Genomic DNA, 21,745 nt, shown 5'->3' with positions numbered 1-21,745 from the left:
TCAGTTCGTCCTTAAGTCCAAGTGGACAGACAACCTGAAAAAATAATGCCTCTGGCCACAGTTGTCGCCAGTGCAAAGGCTTCACAACCCAAAGTACTTCAAATTCATTTTCGCAGCCAAATCATGTGGATCTATGTTGTTTATTGTGACTAGTTTGTTCAAATACCATTGCTGGAACACTTTAGCAAGCACAAGTAGCGCAATGCAATCCTCACAAGATGACACGTTCATCCAACAAATTTTACACAGCATGATGCTCTCAATTAGATTTCACATTCTCTGTTAGAAAAATGTAAGATGCAGAAAGCAAAGAAAGAGAAAAACATTAGAGAGTATTTTGTCAACATGGTGGTGAAGATTCTTAGTCATCCAGGTCATGGTAATCTTAAATGCTATACTGTAGGCAACTGTTGCCTATGATACAGCACTTAAGTCTTTTGTCAACCATCTGATGTATGCTAATTAGTCATCCTGTCTCCTTACAGTGCTGGCCCACAACAGCTGCTCAGAGTCTGCTGAAGTTACAGTGTGCAATATGACATCAAGTTAAAAAAAAAAGTTATCATGATAGTTAAAAGCATGGTAGTTTAGAAGCAAAAATGTCCTTCATTCTTTGTCAGATCAAGTGCTAAATATGGTAAACAAAGGGATATATTTGGGTCATTCATCAGGGATGATCTATGTGATGATGATGATGATGATGATGTACAGTGCTAGTGTTGTAAACTCTACACTCAAGCAAATGCACTAGCACATCAGTTTCATGTGTGTACAGATTATGTTAATGCAGCCCCATTAAGAGCCTACTGTACTCCACTATACACAGTCCACTCGTGGTGTGTTTCAATGACTTGTGAACTGATATGATATAATGATGATATATCCATCCTGTTGTAGTGTTTACTTTATTTTATGCTGATATGGACCCATGTTTCTTAAATAAAGATGAATTGAATTGAAGACTTGAGTTGAATGCTGCATTAAATCAGGATCAAAATTGTATGGTTTAAAGGGACAATTTGATTTTTTGAAGAGGGGCTGTATAGGGTACTTATCTATAAACAGTATATCACATACAGTAGATGTTAGTCAGTGAGCCCACAGTTTGGAGAAGCAGGCTGGAGTCAGATGTGAAAGCTAGGTAATCTACTGCTGTGGAGGGGTCAGCAATACGATGTATATCAAGCACCTAAAAAGTCCCACTTAAGAAAAGCAATACCATTTTAAGTGTACATTATACTGAGAGTATTTTCACTGCTTTACCATCAGACAGTAATTTCCGTTCATGAAGTTAAAGCTATTATATTTCCCTTTTCAAAACCAGACCGGACTTTTTTAAAGTGGCTTCGGTGTTGGACTCCAGTCTGCTTCTCCAAACTGGGGTTGTGCTGACTAGCATCGACTGTAGGTCATAGCTACACTGTGTATAGATGAATACCTCACACAAGCACAGTACATAAAATCCAAACTATCCCTTTAACAAAGAGGTTGGCCGCAGCCTGGAAGGAAGTGCTGCCTGAGAGGGTGAATTCAGGGTAAAACACTCAACGGTATTTCCTGAGCTAACTACACTCGCCTAGGCTCTGACAGATAACCTCAACCCACCTTAACACGTTTTAGGATAACGTTACAAAACTGGGCAGAATGCCAATCGGAACATATACAGTTTGTTGATGTAGTTCGTTGTTTATGTCAGTCAACAGGTGCCTAAGAAAACCTAGCTACTGGTTGCTAAATTATCCTAGCTAACGTTAGCTAATAGCTAACTTACACCGCGAGCTATTTAGCATCAGCTAGCTTTCTAACGGTGGCTAAACAGATAACGTTACGCTTACTAACAGGTTGTATTTGAGTGACAGCCTGTTATTCCGGACAACCAAGCTGAAAAAGAAGAGAGGGTAAGAGGACTTTCGCACATGTAATGTATGTAACGTAACGTTAGCAACACGATATGACCCTCAGTGTGGGGAAGAAATCAACATGGTTGTAACGTTGCAGTAATAAATATGAGTTGATTACACGTGTGAGCTTTTAGTCATATCAGCAGTTGAAATTAACGACTGGTGGTTTTACTTCTGATTATGATGTAAACAAATACATGAGACAAGCTATGTGTTTCAGATGAGCTGTTTGCCTCATGGTATTGGGAATGACGTAATGTTTTCGTCCTGTTCGCCGATACCTGGATGTAGGTTATACGGCACAAAGGGCAGTACTAACAGTACAAGTGTGAGTGTTGAGATAAAAGCCTGTCAACAGACCTCCTTAGACAAATGGACCAGGATGGTGAGTAGGGATTAAATTGAAAGAGAAAGTTACCACCTCAGGCCGCCTAACGGGGATGAGGCGTGGTATGCCATGTGTCACTATGATGATGAATGCAGATCCTGTGTCGACGTCTTCGCCCGCAGCGCCCCTCTCTACGGCTGGGGTTAGGGTTTAGGTTAGGTTAGGTGCAGCAGGTTAGACAGCTAAAGTATTATTGTTTCTTCTGTGGGATAAGGTTGAGCTCTGTTGAAGGTAAAGTGAAACGCATATCTACGGAGAAACAGACTTGAATATAACATGGTTGCTCGATATTGTTATTGGTGCAGTGGTGCTCCGCATGAATAACGGCATTGTGAGGTGTGTATGTGTAGATAATACTCTGCATTTTTTTTTATAGGGATGGTGCAGCCCCAGCCTGATGGCCCAATGCAGTGGGACATGTCCGGAGAAGAGAGTGGAGGGACCCTCAGGGTCCCACCTGAGCTGGCTGCCAATGAAGTGGTGACCAGGTTGCTGGGTGACAACCAGCAGCTTAGAGGTAGGATGTATTTTCATAATTGAATAATAATTAAGAGAAATAAAGCATAATACACTCCACCCATATGTCAAATATGGCTTATCTCAAATAGCACGTTTTAACAAAGGCTGGCACAGAACATGGTTGAAATGCTGGAGTGTTAATTGGTGATTTCAAAGAAAATAATAATAAAAAAAAAATAGTAAGCATGCACACAAGCATTATATAAATAGAGGCATTCATTACAGTAAAGCAGCCTTTAAATGGTGAATAGACTGCATTTGAACAATGATTTTAAACAATGCGCTTTACAATTAATTTCTCATTCACCCATTCTCACATACACTTACATCCAAGATAGGTCAGAAAATTTTAACATCAAACACATAATTTCCTGCATTTTGGGGAATTTTTGAGCACGCGTTTGTGCATTTTTTTCCATAAATTTATCTTGTAAATGTCTTCAGTTTTGTCAAAAAGTAAAGACATTTACTGCTACTTACATGTTTTTATTTGGTGGGTAGGACACAAATGCGCCTGTTCAAATAAAGACAAGAAGTTTGTGCTTCTTGTGCTTGTGCATATTGAGCTGCATGTGTCCCCTGCGTCGCTCCTTGAGATCTGTGCATATGCTCTGAAAATTGTGTGAAACCGTAAATGCCAAAATATTGCTAAGCAGGTAACAAAAGTAAAAAAAAGAGTAATAAAGTCAGTGACCTAACTCAGTATTATTAGATACACCACAATATTTATTTAAAGTATGCTAACTTTAGCTTTTACAAGCTACTGGTCATGCCAGACCAAGATTGATTGTTAGCTGGGGGAAATATGTTATTTCATGTTTCAAAGGTAACATAGTCTCTCCCTAAGTTCTGGAAATCCCAACATAAACACTGCACAATAAAATTAGAAATACATTTGACATAGTTTCATACTACAATATTGGTTAAATCTATGGTGTTTGAAAAGTGGTTTGGCATCAGGGATACTGCTCTAGAGTGGTTCAGATCTTATTTATTGACTTACTTATTAAAGAGAACTCCATCTATAGTGACTGGTGATGCCTCCTTTTCTTTGGCCCTCTGACCTGTGGTGTTCCCCAAGGCTCCATCCTGGGCCCCATTGTTGTTATGTGTGTATGTGTTGTTACTGCCAATGTAATTTTTTTTTCTCTTGATTCTTTTTGGTCTACCAAAGTCTTTTGAAATTTCACAGAAATTTTCTTTGCTCCCTGTCAAACCTGTAGCCAGAAACCTTGGTGTAATATTTGTCAGAATAGGTTAATTTTATTATTATTATTACGTGTTTAGTTCTACCTGTTGTTGTAATAGTTTCTCTGTGTCACTCTGTATCATTATCGATCTCCTACTTCTCCTCTTACCTTCATTGTTCTGTCCCCCAGAGGCCTTGCGGCGGAGCAATCTTGCATTACGACAACGCTGTGAGGAGATGGAGGGATGGCAGCAGAGGACAAGAGAGGAACGAGAATTTCTCAGCTGTCGTTTCCAGGAGGCCAGGGCCCTGGTGGAGAGGCTAGCCCAGGAAAACCACTCATTACAGGGCTTGGTGAATGGACCAGCCTCCACCGCTAACAACTGCTGCAGCTCCAGCCAGACTGAGGACCTGCAGGGGCGCCCGGCAAGGAACAGACCACTGGAGGGACCACAGGTTAGCTAGATGAGATTCAAATATCTGCATCCTCATATTCACACATAGTAAGGTGTTTTTACATTTTAACAATTTAGTTCCACTAGTACATACTGTGTCTTTCATTGTTATATTTTATAATCCTGTGATGGAATATGTTTGTGTACACAAAGATTATACATTTTTTACCAATATTTCTCATGTTAGTTGTTTTTATTCTGTATATTTTTACAGTAGTTTTGTGCTCATACTCCATATTTGATGTAAATAATGTATAATACATTTCCCATGTTTTGTTTCATGAAAGAGAAAAAGAGAATGACGAGAAAAGAAAAACCATTTAAGCCTAGGGAGGCATAAATGGTTTTTCTGCTACTATATTTATTCTTTTTCATCCGCTTTTTAGTTGGCTAACAATAGAACACAGCTTTGTTACTTTGCTGAGTCTCAGCCCACTAGATGTTTGTTCTGCCTCTTCTTATTCTCTGTGATCACCTGTGTTTTGATACAACCAAACTCACAATATAGTTGTTCCCATTTACATGTTTTTCTGTTTGGTTTTTCAAATCAAGTATGAAATAGTGATTTAATCACAGCCCATAAAAACTGCATGTTAACCAACAGCCATTGCCAAGTTGCTGCACTGCGGATCAAATCATGATTGATGAAATGAACATAAGTGCAGGTTAATGACAACAGAGGAGCAGTTGCATGGGCTATATTGACATTTCAAATGAGTGATCACAGAGACAGAAGGTTGTCATTACGTTTTCAGCCACAAAGCATCACATCTAAATGTCTGTTTAGGATTCTGGTAAAACACGTAAAGTGTGGGCAAAAAAAAGAAAACTACATTAGAAATGTGTCTGCTGAAGAATAGTTGTCTTGCTTTTTAAATGTCTCCTGTGGATTTTGGAACCACTTGTTTCAGACACTAGATCAGCGGGAGAAGAAAAGAGTTGAAGAGACGGATCAACACACACAGACCACGCCACCTCGCAGCCTGGTAAGATGTGTGGCACTGTTAATCATGGATGTTTTATGATTGGATTTTTGATGTATTTGTTCATTTTCCATCTAACTGGTATGTCCATGTGTCTAGGGTGATGCGAGTGTGCATAGCTCCTTGAGTAGCGCCCTCCCCTCTCCCCCCACCTCACTTTCAGAGGCATGGGGGGAGATAATGGGCAGGGAAAATGGCCAGGTGAGCCTGCTCACTGCATCCCGCTTCCCCTCCCCAATCAGATCCCTGACACTGATTCTGTGGCCGTCCCACCTCTAGTTAAATGCTTCACCCCACCTTACCTTTCATTGCATTCAGATAGAACTTAAAAAGCCTGACTTCCTACTCGGAAAACAACATGGTATGGCCTGTGAAGTCAGAAGTGCAAATACAAAACCTGGCACTTAGGACCAAAAAATGTTTTCATAACAACACTAGCTATGTTATGGGGAACTGTATTTTACATTAGGCAATATTGAGGTCATCCATGTTTTATCCCTTATATTTCCGAGCAGGATCACTGGATCACCAGAAATTTCTCTGTGAGTGTGTTTGAAATCGCATCCTAACATACTGCATACTACATACTCAGTCAGTATGTACTGCATAGCCTACTGAGCACTACATTAATGGTTAAGTATGCCATTACCAGTAGACTGTTCACACTGAAGTATACTCAGTCAATATGTATTCTCTGCATCACAGGACTGTACCAATCACGTTAACGATCCAAGCAACCATTAAATGAAAAACTATTCCTTAAGTAGTTAAACATTAAAAGGATGCATACATAAATTAATCAATAATAATATTCCAGTAATATGTAGAATATATATAGCACTCTGAATGGGGGCATTTTGCATAAGGTGTACTTTTACATTTGATATTTAAAGTACATTTTGAAGCCTATACTTCTGTACTTAAGTTAGATTTTGAACGCAGGACTTTTACTTTCAGTGGAGTATTTTTATACTCAAAATCCACATACTATGCAGCTGAAACACACTACATACTCATTTTGTGACACACTCATCAATAATATGTTGGTATGCGATTTCAAACAGTGCCAACCTCTCACTTTGAATGGAGCACAGCATTAACACACAGCGCTAATCAACCAATCAGTCCTTTTTTTAAATCCCTCGCTGTCTCCTTGTATAAATCCCCGTTTGTGTCCTCTCACATGTTGGTGTATTTCTACTTTTTGCTTGGTGTCGGTCCTCCAGTCCAGCCGGGGGTGAATGTGGTCTGTCTCTGTCCAGTTCCCTCCTGTCATCACTTCTTACTTGCATCCATTCATCCCAGGCTCTTTCACTTTTATGTTACTTTCCTCAGCCTGTGGAAGGTGCAAACGAGTTCCTCCAGCTGCTGAAGAGCCACAAAGAAAAACTGGAGGAAGGGATGAGAGACCTGAGGAGGAAGAATGAGGAGCTGGAGAGCCAGAGGGATGAGGGAGAGAAGGAGAGGGAGCGAATGCGGCGTTGCATTGATCAGCTGCGAGCCAAACTGGCCCAGGCACAGGTAACACTGTGATCCAAACACACATAAGTTCTACCCTAGGCAGTTATTTAATACTACAGATGAGTTGGATACACAGAGGGAAAATTCTGGTATTTTTCAACCGAACTCTTGTCACTTCTGTTTAAGAAATTCCGGTAACAGGACTGAAACTTTCTTATGTGACACCAAGTCCATATTTTTCATACGTGATTCTTTAAATCTGTGATCCTTGAAAAATCCTTATGCATAGAAACCTTGCACAGTCCGATGCCCTTTATTGGTGTTTGTTGCGGAAATTTGCAACGCAAAACAGAATGGAAAGACATTTACTCCCTTGCTTCTCTTCACTGGTGGTGCCAACCTGGCTGTCGCCACTCTCTGCCCGCGTCTTGCATTTGGCACCACAGCTACCCAAGGGGGCTGACCTGTCCTCTCTTTCTCCACACTCTCTCTCTCTCTCTCTCTCTCCATTTGTGAGCTCCTCATCCTCTATTACATCCGCCTTCTCATAGTCATCATCATCTGCCTGAATATTACTATCTGACCTGTTGAAGTAAGCTGTCTGAGTTATGAAAGAATACTGTGCACCTTTTTCCTCTGTCTTGCTGCAGATGTTGTGTGTCCTGCAGGTTACGCCACATTTTCTTCAATGCTTCTCGGTCAAAAAACTCTTTCTAGGTTTTGACGGTTGCGATAAAACACAGAAAATCAAACCCGTTCTTAAACTTTATTGACAGACAAAAATTTTGAAGTCAGTGTGTGAACGAGGTTGACACAACATGAGGTTGTATTTTATTTATAAGCCTGCAACAATTTCAGACGAAAAGTAGGACGTGGTGTGCAAAGGCCTTAACAAGGGGAGGACATGCAAACCTGGAATCATCTTGCTGTGAGGTGACAGTGCTAACCACTGCACACTGTGCAAAAAAAGGATCAGACAATTATAAATAATGCAAAAATAAAACAATAATAGAGTTAAATACACAACAGTGTTGTAAGATAAATACAGCATAACATGATTAAATCAGTCAAAGTCCCTGCACCCTGAGGGTAGGCTCAAAGAACTGCGGGTTGTATTAGATTAACTTGCTCTATTTGCATAATGAATTTAAAATCAGCACAAGCAAAATTTTACCTAATGCATCATGCAATCATGTTTTAAATTAACATCAAATATTATTAAACTGGATTAAAAAATGGTTTAGAGAACTAATTACCTAGCTCCTATTGCTTTTCATGGCCATTCTTTCCCTCTGTTACAATTTGTATGTCAGGTATAAGATATTCAACTGCTTGTGAATAGTGTCTCCATGTACAATAGAGATGTTATGGGTATGGATAGAAGGATTTGCTACCTTATCTGTGAAAAAGACTATATAAGTATGAATGTTTTTACAGGCAGGCAGTGCTACTGAGGAGGCTGTTCAACATCGCTCTGAGGCGCAGCACTCCTCTGACTGGTAAGACACATTTTGGCTTCCAGTACAAAATACCTAAATGCATTGTTTGAAACTAACAGCGCTACACTGACTTTCTGTGTTTAACCAGTTGTTATCAGCAGCTTTTGGACTGAATGTTGTTTAACTAATCTTAATTATACTGTATGTCTGCAGATAATTCTCCTCTTACGCCGTAAGGACACTAGCATGCTCTTTTATTTCTGCGTTTCCTCTGCTTAATTAAAGGCTGACTTTTGAGATGTCTTCCTCCTCCTCCTCCTCCTCCCTCTCTGTCTGTTTCCTTCTCCAGCTCTAGCCTGGCTAAACTCACAGAGCAGCTTCAGGCCACACAGGGCAGGTGAGCCCACAGCTCTGTGTGGCTTTCTCTTTCTTCCTGTGTGCATGCCTTCTTTCCAGTTACTGGTGCTACTTGCCTGTCTCTTATTTTTGTGCTTGGTTGCTTAATTGTCTTCAAACTCGCTGTCCTGTCTTTACATTAAAGGATTACAAGTTGTGTTTTGTTAGCTTACCTTTTAACATCAAACTGGCTAGGACTGGGCTCTATACACCGATCAGTCAGAACATTAAAACCACTGACGGGAAAAGTGAATAATACTGATCAGCTTGTTACAATGCAGTGGTCTGCTGGGTAACTTTTCGTCCTGGCTTTCATATGGATGCCACTTAACACAGTCCACCCCCCAAAACAATATTGCAGAGCACCTCATGGCATTGGGATCAATTGGGGAGTGCCAGTCTGATCAAACATCTGTGGGACATGCAACTACCCCACCTCACAACCCACAGGACTTAAAGGATCCTCTGCCAGAAAAACTGACATTGAGGGCATACAGGGTAAAATCTTTATTGAAAGAGTTACATGTTGTTGATATCCTCTCTTTATATCTTTTTTTTTTCTTGAGAAAAGTCAACTTGCCTATTGTTCTGTAGGAAAATGACAAATTTAGCCCACATTTAAATATTATAAGTAGTTAACTTGACGTTATAAATATGATCTGATATTCAAAATGTGCGACACCTAATGCTACTGTTGACCGCTCTGCTCTGTAGCTGCTTAAGCTAATGTTAAGTTTAGCATCACAGACATAGAGCTGCTTCACTGCTGTTTATGCTGCAGATCTCACTTCAGAGCTTTTATGATTATAAATGTAAAACAATATTAGGATGTACTATCTCTGTACTATCTACAGTAAAAAGGTACTGCCCACTTCCTAGTTTTACAAACATAAAAAGATACAGTGGTGTTCCTTTCATACTCACAGAATCAGCTGGTTTATGTTCATTTGTGGTGCCTTGTAAGTTATGCAGAAGACAGGGCTTCTGCATAACTGGCACCTTTACTTTTGTTGCCAGTACCTCTGTACTTTAACTTTAGTTAAAAAAAAACCAGGACTTTTTACATAGTGTGGTATTACTACTTTGACTTAAGTAAATGATCTGAATACTTCTTCCATCACTACACACAATTAACATTGATTAGTTACAGCTGAATAAATTTGCTGGGGACAGCTTAAACTATCACTTACTACAGCTTGTAAAGACAGCATTATTATGAAAGTGAGAATTTCATAAATTTGCAACTCTTGCGAAAACTCTTTAAAATCGCACTCTCTGCATAAAAATGATCATTCAGCCCTCCTTTGTCGTATTGATACATATACAGTGTATTGTAATAATATAGAGTATATGTATATCTATTGAAATTTACCCCAGCTGAGTTATGATCTGTTGTGTCTGTAGGTATCGTGAGTTGGAGGAGAAGCTTGATTTTCTGCAGAAGAGTTCAGCTCAGCGGGACAGAACTGAAGCTCTGCTCAAACAGAAGGACAAGGACTGTGCCCAGGTGTGAACTATGAACAGCTGTGATTTTTTTTCACTCCTATGACCATAAGCCAAAATTTCAAATCTTTTAACAACTGAAATTACAGGTGGCGCTGTACCAAGCAGCTGTATAATGTCAACTGTAACCACAATACCTTAAAGCATTTTGTATGTTAACAGCTGGCCAAGGACTGTGAGGCTCTGAAAGCTCAAGCAACTTCCCTATTAGGAGAACTGAATGAGAGACAGAGCTGCCTGGAGAAGAGCGAGCATGAACGCAAAATGTTGGATGACAAGTAAGATGTCACATCAGCATAAATACATATGTAGAGACCTCTCTGTGTTCCTCTGTAGGTTGCATGTGTGCTGACGTGTTTCTTTCTACTGTACTTGTGTGCAGGCTAAGCAATAAGGTGAAGGCCCTGCAGGTGGCAGAGCGGGAGCTGGAGCAGCAGAGGAAGCAGCATCATGTGGCCATGGACAAGCTGCTGCTGCAGACCCAAAGCCTGGAACAGGCCCTAAAGACGGAGAGACACGTTGTCACAGAGGAGAAGTGGGTTCAACAAATGCAAACACAGATCATTTTGTACTTTTGTGATGTTTAGAAAGATGTATAACAGAGAGACTGCTTTCACATGCATTAAAAAACAACTTTTCACTTAATAGAAGTTGTTTGTGGTATTAAACATTCAATGATCAGAAAAATAGAAGCTCCTGTTGAGTACCATGGTATCACATATGTCAAAGTCCCAAAAAATATATTCTTTTGATCTTGTGGAAAAAAGATGTTCACAAAAGATAACACATTTGACATTTCATCTTCTGCTCACAAGATTAAAATCAATATGCCAGGGGGTTTCCAGTTTGCTACTGGGTTTTAAAAAAAAAATCTTCAATACTGTTACCAGCATGACATTTGAAATCTGGTGCAATACTGAATGATAAAATTTTCTATTCCTTGTTTTCCTCGTAGGAAAAAACTGACACAATTGCAGCATGCCTACACGTGTCTGTTTAGAGACTATGATTCCAAACTGAAGAGTGAGGTAAAAACACATTTAAACTTCTATTTATTCTCATTAGTTTTGTTATTTAGCTTATGGATTGATGTCTTAATATTTGTTTGTGTGTGTTGTGCATGTGTGTCTTCCAGGGAGGAGATCTGTGCAGCCGACTAGAGGAGGCAGAGCGAGCGCTGGCCCTGAAGCAGGATCTGATTGATAAACTGAAGGAGGAGGTGGAGCAACAGAAGGGCTCCCTGGAGACTGTTCCGGTCCTCACTGCACAAGTACAGTCACACAGCTGTTGAGCATATCTGCACACAAATCACTTTGTCCATTTGCATTGTTATGTGCTGTTCAGTTATGTAGTCACTGACTTTGTAGTTTGTTCCCTTTTTTTCAAAATAAGTATTGCACCACTATTCACTTCATTACAATCACCAGCAGGCAATTGCATCACTGCTTATAACTCTACATTGAGGACACTGCTTCTGACTTCCTCCATTCAATAGTACTTTTAGTCTTTTGCTTGTGTCAACAGTTACATTCAGTTTCTGTATAAAACTAGGCCTATACAAGCACTGTTAAGGAGGTAAACAGCCACCTATCTGGCACAGAGTTGATTGTTTCTTGGCTTTAAGTAAGCTTTAAATGGTTTTAAATTGACCTCTAAATATGAGGGCTGAGCTGACAGTTCTGCACACAGCATCCAGCATCCATCCACAGCTCTGTCACGGCTCTGTCGCAGTTTCAGTGTCCACTGAAAACACTTCAAAAGTTGTTTTGTTGACAATTTTAACTGATGCTTTCAGGCTTCTCTTGTATATGACAACCTTTTGTTCCTTTGAACTTTCTGTCATCGCTCAGTCGCTCGCGTCAGTGTAGCTGATCTCACAGCACAGATGCTGTCATGAACTTGTATTTTTGTTTTGATCTGACAAAGTTGTGATCATAAAATAATGATTATCTGACAACAGAAAAATATATAGATGAAAACAGCTAGGTGAATTTGACTGTGTTATAACACAGTGACAACAGAGAGCAGGAGGGGACAAAATTAGGTTTAGGGGGCGGTCTCCTTCGCTCTTTCCTTTCTCATGAAAAAACAGTTTTGCTGTGTATGTTTGAAGATGAAGTCAGAAACAAAATAAAAGCATTATATTTATCATTTAATGGTAATGTCTAGTAAATACAGGAGTTTATATACATTCACAAGTGAATTTCTGCTTCCAAAGACTTAAGCTGCTCTGACAAAATTAGACCCATTGAGTAAAGCCTCCTGGGTCTTGGTTCTACTTTGATCATCAAATTTTGTATATCAAAGCCGAATCTTTTTATACCTCTGCATCAGCGACAGCCGAAGCCAAAGGTATTACGTTTGATGATCTGTCCATCCCATTCTCATGAACACAATATCTCAAGAACACACTAAAGAAATTTCTTCAAATTTGTGACAAACGTCCCCTTGGACTTAACAATGAACTGCTTAGATTGTGGTGGTTGAAGGTCTAAGGTCAAGGTCACTGTGACCTTAAAAAACATGTTATTGGCCATAACTCCCACAAATTCACACAAATATCTAATAGGACAAATAATGAAGTGATGACATTTTATATCCAAAAGGTCAACTTCAATTTGACCTTATAATGTTCTGCAAAAACACTTTTCTGGCCATTACTCAGTGTCATATCTCAGGAACAGAAGGGGAGTCATTGGTCAGATACTGAATTGGTGACACTTATCTTGTGTGTCCACCTTGAAAATGTGCTAATTGTATGGAGTTTCTGTGCTGCCGTGGGGAGATGTGTGTGAAGATGCCATGTTTTCACAGAGTGCAACCTGACTGGTTTGCGAACGCACGCAACCGTGAGGCGGTAATTCTGACTTAGACATATACATACAGTACAGGCCAAAAGTTTGGACACACCTTCTCATTCAATGCATTTTCTTTATTTTCATGACTATTTACATTGTAGATTCTCACTGAAGGCATCAAAACTATGAATGAACACATGTGGAGTTATGTACTTAACAAAAAAAGGTGAAATAACTGAAAACATGTTTTATATTCTAGTTTCTTCAAAATAGCCACCCTTTGCTCTGATTACTGCTTTGCACACTCTTGGCATTCTCTCCATGAGCTTCAAGAGGTAGTCACCTGAAATGGTTTTCCAACAGTCTTGAAGGAGTTCCCAGAGGTGTTTAGCACTTGTTGGCCCCTTTGCCTTCACTCTGCGGTCCAGCTCACCCCAAACCATCTCCATTGGGTTCAGGTCCGGTGACTGTGGAGGCCAGGTCATCTGCCGCAGCACTCCATCACTCTCCTTCTTGGTCAAATAGCCCTTACACAGCCTGGAGGTGTGTTTGGGGTCATTGTCCTGTTGAAAATAAATGATCAGCCCAACTAAACGCAAACCGGATGGGATGGCATGTCGCTGCAGGATGCTGTGGTAGCCATGCTGGTTCAGTGTGCCTTCAATTTTGAATAAATCCCAACAGTGTCACCAGCAAAACACCCCACACCATCACACCTCCTCCTCCATGCTTCACAGTGGGAACCAGGCATGTGGAATCCATCCGCTCACCTTTTCTGCGCCTCACAAAGACACGGCGGTTGGAACCAAAGATCTCAAATTTGGACTCATCAGACCAAAGCACAGATTTCCACTGGTCTAATGTCCATTCCTTGTGTTTCTTGGCCCAAACAAATCTCTTCTGCTTGTTGCCTCCCCTTAGCAGTGGTTTCCTAGCAGCTATTTGACCATGAAGGCCTGATTCGCGTAGTCTCCTCTTAACAGTTGTTCTAGAGATGGGTCTGCTGCTAGAACTCTGTGTGGCATTCATCTGGTCTCTGATCTGAGCTGCTGTTAACTTGCGATTTCTGAGGCTGGTGACTGGATGAACTTATCCTCAGAAGCAGAGGTGACTCTTGGTCTTCCTTTCCTGGTCGGTCCTCATGTGTGCCAGTTTTGTAGCGCTTGATGGTTTTTGCGACTCCACTTGGGGACACATTTAAAGTTTTTGCAATTTTCCGGACTGACTGACCTTCATTTCTTAAAGTAATGATGGCCACTCGTTTTTCTTTAGTTAGCTGATTGGTTCTTGCCATAATATGAATTTTAACAGTTGTCCAATAGGGCTGTCGGCTGTGTATTAACCTGACTTCTGCACAACACAACTGATGGTCCCAACCCCATTGATAAAGCAAGAAATTCCACTAATTAACCCTGATAAGGCACACCTGTGAAGTGGAAACCATTTCAGGTGACTACATCTTGAAGCTCATGGAGAGAATGCCAAGAGTGTGCAAAGCAGTAATCAGAGCAAAGGGTGGCTATTTTGAAGAAACTAGAATATAAAACATGTTGTCAGTTATTTCACCTTTTTTTGTTAAGTACATAACTCCACATGTGTTCATTCATAGTTTTGATGCCTTCAGTGAGAATCTACAATGTAAATAGTCATGAAAATAAAGAAAACGCATTGAATGAGAAGGTGTGTCCAAACTTTTGGCCTGTACTGTATATATATCATTTAGAATGTGACACTGGTACAAACATCATCAATTTTTTGTGCTGATTGGCAAATAATCGCAGTTGTGGGATTTACAACAATGGAATGTTGCGGTGCTACTTATTTCCTTTGAGGTCTACATGTTAGGGCCTTTTACATGCCAGTTTAATTAGATTAATAGAAAGGCCCCACCTGCAGTAGGAGGCTAACAGTTATCACCTGAACGATACCGAAATTTAGTTCCAGGAATGCGCCCTCAAAGCAGGTGAGATGTTAACAGGTTCTGCCTTTGGCTACATTACAGCAGAAAGGGCCTAAATAATACTTTGAGTCATCTGAGGTGATCTCTAATGCAAATTAACTTCAGATTTGGTGATGGAGAAGGTGCAGAGAGTCTCATCAGCTTGAGGATTCAGTGTTAAAGATTTGTTCATAAATGTAGTAATGCCCTCCTTAAGTAAAGTATGTACCAGAATTTAAAATACCCCCCAGTAAAAGTGACATAACCAGTTTACACTGCATTTAAGCTAAGCCAACACTTGAATAAAAATTGCATTCTAAACATCATGGCAGTTAATTAAGCCCTACCTATGATTCACTTGTCAGCTATGCACAAATCAGCCACACCTTCATTTTGATATGTTTGTATGATACAGGTACACTGAAATGAAACAAAATGGCCGTTGTTGAGTGGAATCATATGTCCCTCCCTCTCTCACTGTTTTTATCCTCAGGCAGAGATTTACAAGGCAGATTTCCTAGCAGAGCGAGAAGCGAGAGAGAAGCTGAACCAGAAGAAGGAGGAGCTGCAGGATCAGCTGACTCAGGCCCTGGCTGAGATTGACAGGCTCAAGCAGGAGGCCACAACACGGTAAGTTAATTCTGAAAGGGGAAAAAAAACAAAATACAGGCCCATTTCCATTTCCAATTATTTGTGTCCTGAATGCAGATGTTTATACACCAGTCACACAGTTGATGGCTCATCTTGCTGTGAGCTCCAATTGGCGATTTTGAGGAAAGTTCAAATCTCTGTTCATGTTATTTCTGGCCAGAGTTACATAGTACTTGTGTGCTGCATTCCTCTCCCTGCCCTCTAATCAGATGCAGTATCAGTAACTGTTGGTACATTGTCAAGAATGACGCTTCATGTCAGAAGTTGGTGTCGTGTCCATGATTGTCCTCTGAGTTTTAAGATATATTTGTCTCTCTAGACATTTGTTAAAGTGTGAGTAAACTAGGGCTGTAGTCAACCAAAGAAAATCTTGGTCAACTAAAGTCACACATAATCTTCAACTAATCGATTATTTGTGGGGGGGGGGGGGGATCTGCACGTTATCTATACTTCTGCGGTGGTGTGTCTGTGTCACTCTGCAGTTATACCTCCAAAACACTAGTTGGCGGTGGAGGACTGTGTTAAGTGCTGTAAAGTTTAGTTCAAATCAAACTTTATTTATACAGTTGATTCGAAACACACATTAAACATGGCTTAATAGAGACAATTTCAAACACAAGTACGCAAATTGGCTTCACTATAAATCGCAGAACTGACAGACAAACACTTGTTTTTATCTGGACACATTTCCCTGACCAAAACAACATGCTAGTACATTATTAGCACAAGTCTATGGTGTTTTACATTGTATAAATTAGCCTAGCGTCTAGCGATCTTTTCCTCCTCTCATATGAAACCAGGGACAACAGCAACATGTAACAAAGGTAACGGCACTCAATGTAGCTCCATTACAACTCACAAGATTCACCGACTAAACAACTGTCTTATACTAAACACGTTTTCCAAGCAAATACAACATGCTAACGTTATTAGTGGCAGCCTATGACATTTTATATGGTATACATAGCCTAGCGACAAGCAGAGATTTCCTCTGCTTATATGAAGCCAGGATAAATCCCGAAGTATAAATCCCTGAAGGATAAATCACACACACGACTTAAAATGCTTTTTTAGTGGAGGCCTTACTGTCTTAACAATTTATTGTTTTTTTTATCTGTGAAATACATAGTGATGTTACGCTCGAGCCAGTTTGCTCGACACAGTGTCGATCTTTTGAAGCGCAAGTGTTACAGGCAGTCTTGAGGCTTTTCCAGGTCTTCCACTTAGATGCAGTTCTGACACACAGCCAGCAGATGTCACTCTTCTGACTGTATGAAATGCTTCGAAGCAGTGTATAATTCTTGAAGCAGGTGTGTCAAAGTAGTTCAGTGCTTCATGAACTTTGATTTCACCATCGCTAGAAATACAAGTAAATACAAGCTTCGTTTCCACTAAGGGAAATGGTTTCAGCTTACAGAAACTGACAGGAGGTCGGCATCAATGCAACGCTGAGCGTGAGGGTGGGCGAGTCCAAAGGGGGTGTTTTGATAACACCCCCATTTTCACAGGTAACTTAGCCTGTCCCCCCACCACAGGAAATACTGGATTAATCCTGGCAAGCTGTTGATGTAGCACTGTTCTCCTTATGAAAGTAACACGGCGATTATTCGACTAATGAGAATTTGATCGGATGAGAGCATAGCGACCAAATAACCGACTAGTCAACCAGGACACTACAGCCCTAGAGTAAACATGAGAGTTGTCTTTTTACACCTCTGTTTCAGATTACGTATGGAGCAGATGAAGCTGCGACACGTGGACGACTTTACAACACGGGCCCCACGCATCCCACCCCCACAAGGTACATTACACTTAAAACATACAAAAGAACAAATTCAAAATTACACGCACATAGATGTGAAGTAATGCTCTTTTTTTAAGCCTTTCATGTATGAATTTAAGTGTGTCAGAAAAGTTTCAAAAATCCATGTAAATTTTCAACATATTTTCATAATAGATTATATAGTTAACTAAAAAAGTGCACTCTGTAGAGTGCAGATTTCTGCCAGGCTGCCACCAAATCTGATCACTGCCACTCTAGTTAATACACACAGCGCAGCTGCACCCAGTGGAACTGTTCCTCCAGGCTCTCTTACAGTCAAGATGGCGGCGAAGATAACAAACTTTTTTTGCCCCCATTTCATATCCTGCCTTACTTTAGTGGATCATAACATATCATAACATAGTTATTATATTTGGCATGGAATTAATCTGCAGATTCTCCAGTTCAAAGTGAGACTTAACTTTTTTATGGATGTCAGTTTTTGACCCACGACAAACACCAAAATGTGGCCTGCAACAGATGGTAAGGCTTCTTGTTTCTAGCTGAGTGGACTGCCAGAAATGCCCTTTGTTCCATGCCTTTGCTATATGCTCATGCTGAGGAATTGTGGCCCTTAGTGGCGAATTAAGAGGAGTGAGAAGTCAGCATGGTATAATAGTCAGTAAAACAAGATTTTCAAAAATTGTGAATTACCACAACCATTAGAGGTCCATACATGTGCACATAAAGTATTAGGCTTATTGGTCCAGTAGTTTGCAAGATTGGGTGCAGACAGACAGATAGAGGCTCGCACTCACTCACACGCATGCACAAGACCAAACACATGATCCCCCCCCGGCTTGCCTAGTGGATATAATAACAATTTTGACAAAAGGTCTACCGTCACTACTACAACAATGAGGGTCAGGCCACTCCTTTGTTTTCTCACCCGAATCACATATCTCCCCCACTAACTAAGCGCTGGGCTTTGAAGCCAATTTGACGTAGTGGACAAACCATGGAATTACAACCTTTAGGTCTGTCATGTGATGCTGTTGGGCCCAAGACGACTTTTTCATTGTGAAAGGGACATTTAAAGGAATACCTCACCTGCAAATTGACCATTAATTTGTCAGTTACTCACCATGTGTTATCTTGAATTTGGGAAGAACACTTTGTTTTTCTCGCATGCCTCCATGGTGCAGGGAGAATCCAAAAACAAACAAGCAAACAGCAAAATTATATCAAAACATCCGTTAACAAATTCTCACACAACTGGTATAGTTTAACCTAAGTGTCATTTATCTAGTTGTCTGCTCAGTCCTTCCCAAACACATGCATTTTCCCTAAAACCTCACAACATAAAACACTTCTGTTGATCAGTAGTGCATTCTGAGCATACCTAAGTACATGCATGGGTAAGAGCTCTGCTTGAGCAGTGTGTCCAGGCACACTGTTCTGCTGCGCATGAGACTGTTTGTACTGAAGTGTTGTAAATTGTAATATGTTAGCGAAAATGCATGTGTTTGTGAAGGACTGAGCATATGACTGGATAAATTATACTTATACAATTATACTGCACCAGATGTGTCAGAGTTTGTAAGCAGATGTTTTGATATACTAGTTTTGCTGTTGTTAACAGTTTACACTTTACTTCAATTATTAAGGATGTTTGCCTTCTTTGGATTCTTTGTTCACCGTAGAGGCATGCGAGAAAAACAGAGTTTTGTTCACAAAATGAAGGCAACACACAGTGAGTTATTGTTATACAAATGGTCATTTTGCAGGTGAAGTATTCCCTTGATTTTATTATAATGTATCATTTGAAAAACTCTTGTTTTGGAAATAAAAGTGCAGTTAAAAAGTTTCCCTCAGAAATGTAATGAAGGCAAGAAATAGAAATATTAATGTAAAGTACCTCTGAATTCTACTTAAGCACAATAATTAAGTAAATATACTTTGTTTCTTTTACCACTGTTGTGCAGCTTCACCAGTGAAACCCATGCAGCCCATACAAGAAATTGTCTTTTGAGATGTGGATTGCTGTAGTGACCACTGTGCACTCACTCTTTGTGGTCCTGTTAAAACAAAAAAAGGGAAATGTATTAATAAATGAGGGTTTTTTTCCTGGTAAGAAGTTGTTTTAAAATGCTTTCTTTCCTCTGTGCAGCTTTCAACACGGTGCCCCCTGCCCCCTCATTCCGCAATCAGGGTCTGGTACCAGTCGGTGATCAAGGGGCAGCCGGAGCTGAGGAGCTGCCAGATTTATGTTGTCCTAAGTGCCAGTACCAGGCTCCAGATATGGACACGCTGCAGATACATGTCATGGACTGTATACAGTAACCTGGGCATAGCTCAGCACACCATGACACCAACACTTATATATACAGTATATTTACATTTTTGACGTTCCTTGTGTCTCCTACCAGCTCTGGGCACAGCCTGGAAAAACATGTTTGGTAGTTGCACCTTAATATTTCTGTCATGTACACACACATACAGAAACCTGGATGCATACTGTGGATCTTTTAATTTTAAAAACTGAATGTTAGAATCAAGTGGCAATCGGATGGCAGTATGAACAATTGAAAGAAAAGAATGACAGCAAGATAATCAGCATGGTATTTTCCTCAAAGTGCTCCATAGATTGTAGCTTTTCCATTCTGCAACTCATCCTTTTTCATCATTCTTTTTTCTCCCAGCACCTCCTCTTGTATGCCCACTCTTCCCCCTTCCCATGATGGCACACTGATGCAAATTTCCATCAGTATTTATATATGATCCCTGATACCCTCCTTACTCTAGTGGCATAGTGGGAACTGAGGAGGTAACTACATACTGTGGAATAAGTGTGTATACTTTGACTACATCATCCATGTTACATCAATATCATCAATTTTCATCAATACATCAACACATCAATAATCATTGGGCGTAAGGTGAAAAAGTGACAGTTGAGAGGAGTACTTTTTCCCTCAAAGAAGGAAACCACATGACAGTGTACCCTAGTGAGCTTTAAATAATATAGAGTATTCAAATATGTTTTGGTCATAAATGTTGCTGTCTGCATTACCTCAAAACATGTGTTACTATGTATTAGAGATGGATTTACTCTTATTGAAAAAAGTAGCCATTCTCTGTGTTCTGTGCCTGTGTACACCTTTAACTGCACCACTGCTTTATCGCTGATGCTAGACCTGACCCTTTACCCAACATAGCTCTATTTGTGCCCTTTATTCTGTCTTATCTTTACCTGTGGCACCTGACTATCTATTGGAAGGTAAGCACACTGAGGGTTCCTTCACAATTTGTGTGAATATTGTCTGTAATTATACATAATTTGGTGCAAAGAATATTGTTTCAAAGTGTTGAAGATTTACAAAATAAATCAGTTATTCATTAGTCCTTGTGTGTGTTTTATCTTGTGTATAACCTTTGTGTAGTAAGCTATAGCTGGGAAGACATGAACGATTGTTGACAGGCAAACTTGATGAGTTAATGCAGGTATTGTATGATGGACAGTGATAACAGCCAATGACATGCATACATATGTCAATGTGCATGTGTCAATAAAGTTTCCTTCCTGGTAGAGTTCCAGTCGAGCAGAGCTGATGCCCCACTGTGATTTTATTCTTCCACAATTCTTTATTAGCACTAGCTACTCACACCAGAATTGCTGAACAAGTCACCTCTACCAACAATGATGTGGTGAAAATTAAACGGCATAGTATCGCAATATTTTTGAGTGGCGATATTGTATCAATACACTGACGCCAAGTATCAGGGTTTATATATATATATATATATATATATATATATATATATGTATTTATATTTATATACTATTAACATTACAAATAGTAATGTTAATTGTAATTGCTATGGTAGCCTGCCAGAATAATAGAAATAATTACTAATTAAGTCCACTAGATACAATTTACTGCAATAAAAATGATTAAAGTGAGATGAACTGACTTAAAACTTTATCTTACTAGAAAAAATATGTTGAAAAAGGCACATTTAGAGACATAATTTGCAGTTGAAAACAGGTAGTAAATTACAATATATCGGTGATTCCCACCCCTAATGAAAATCAGTTGTTTCCCGTTAATTTTATTTTTTAAAAACGTCCCAACAGCCATATTTTACAATATGTTATAGTTCAGTGTTATCAAGTAATCCCAGAACAGATAAATGGGTCCACCGAAATATATAAATATCTATACCTGACAGTGAGAGCAGATGGTAACGTTTCACAATCCTCAAGTAAGACACAGACAGGAACCGGAAGTTATAAATTACGCCTTCAAAATAAGACGTCTGCCCTTAGATTTCTGACGACTCTGCCTTCGCTATGGGTT

At 39.9% G+C, this 21,745-nt stretch overlaps 1 protein-coding gene across 2 annotated transcripts; it reads left to right on the top strand.

The window, feature by feature from the left end:
* Positions 1-1,529: 1,529 nt before the first annotated feature.
* On the top strand, positions 1,530-20,786 carry ikbkg (inhibitor of nuclear factor kappa B kinase regulatory subunit gamma). Of its 2 annotated transcripts, XM_049582431.1 has the most exons (15): positions 1,530-1,898; positions 2,666-2,806; positions 4,188-4,453; positions 5,364-5,438; positions 5,535-5,636; positions 6,771-6,956; positions 8,334-8,395; positions 10,136-10,238; positions 10,397-10,512; positions 10,617-10,769; positions 11,190-11,262; positions 11,370-11,504; positions 15,465-15,601; positions 17,347-17,423; positions 19,555-20,786. In XM_049582431.1, the coding sequence occupies exons 2-15, from the start codon at positions 2,668-2,670 to the stop codon at positions 19,725-19,727; spliced, it is 1,797 nt and encodes a 598-aa protein (XP_049438388.1). In that variant the 5' UTR covers positions 1,530-1,898; positions 2,666-2,667; the 3' UTR covers positions 19,728-20,786. The 2 variants fall into 2 exon arrangements, with proteins under 2 accessions (XP_049438388.1, XP_049438389.1); XM_049582432.1 differs by lacking the exon at positions 5,535-5,636.
* The last annotated feature ends 959 nt before the right edge of the window (positions 20,787-21,745 follow it).

Source organism: Epinephelus fuscoguttatus, linkage group LG7, assembly GCF_011397635.1.
Source record: "Epinephelus fuscoguttatus linkage group LG7, E.fuscoguttatus.final_Chr_v1".
Classification (NCBI taxonomy): domain Eukaryota; kingdom Metazoa; phylum Chordata; class Actinopteri; order Perciformes; family Serranidae; genus Epinephelus; species Epinephelus fuscoguttatus.
Note: the sequence above shows the minus strand (reverse complement) of the source record. Positions and strands in the feature narration are given on the sequence as shown.

Coding starts and splice junctions, on each gene's coding strand:
- ikbkg (XM_049582431.1), top strand. CDS start 2,668: ATGGTGCAGCCCCAGCCTGATGGCCCAATGCAGTGGGACATGTCCGGA. Junction 2,807..4,187: donor TGACAACCAGCAGCTTAGAG/GTAGGATGTATT, acceptor TCTGTCCCCCAG/AGGCCTTGCGGCGGAGCAAT. Junction 5,637..6,770: donor TGGGCAGGGAAAATGGCCAG/GTGAGCCTGCTC, acceptor TACTTTCCTCAG/CCTGTGGAAGGTGCAAACGA.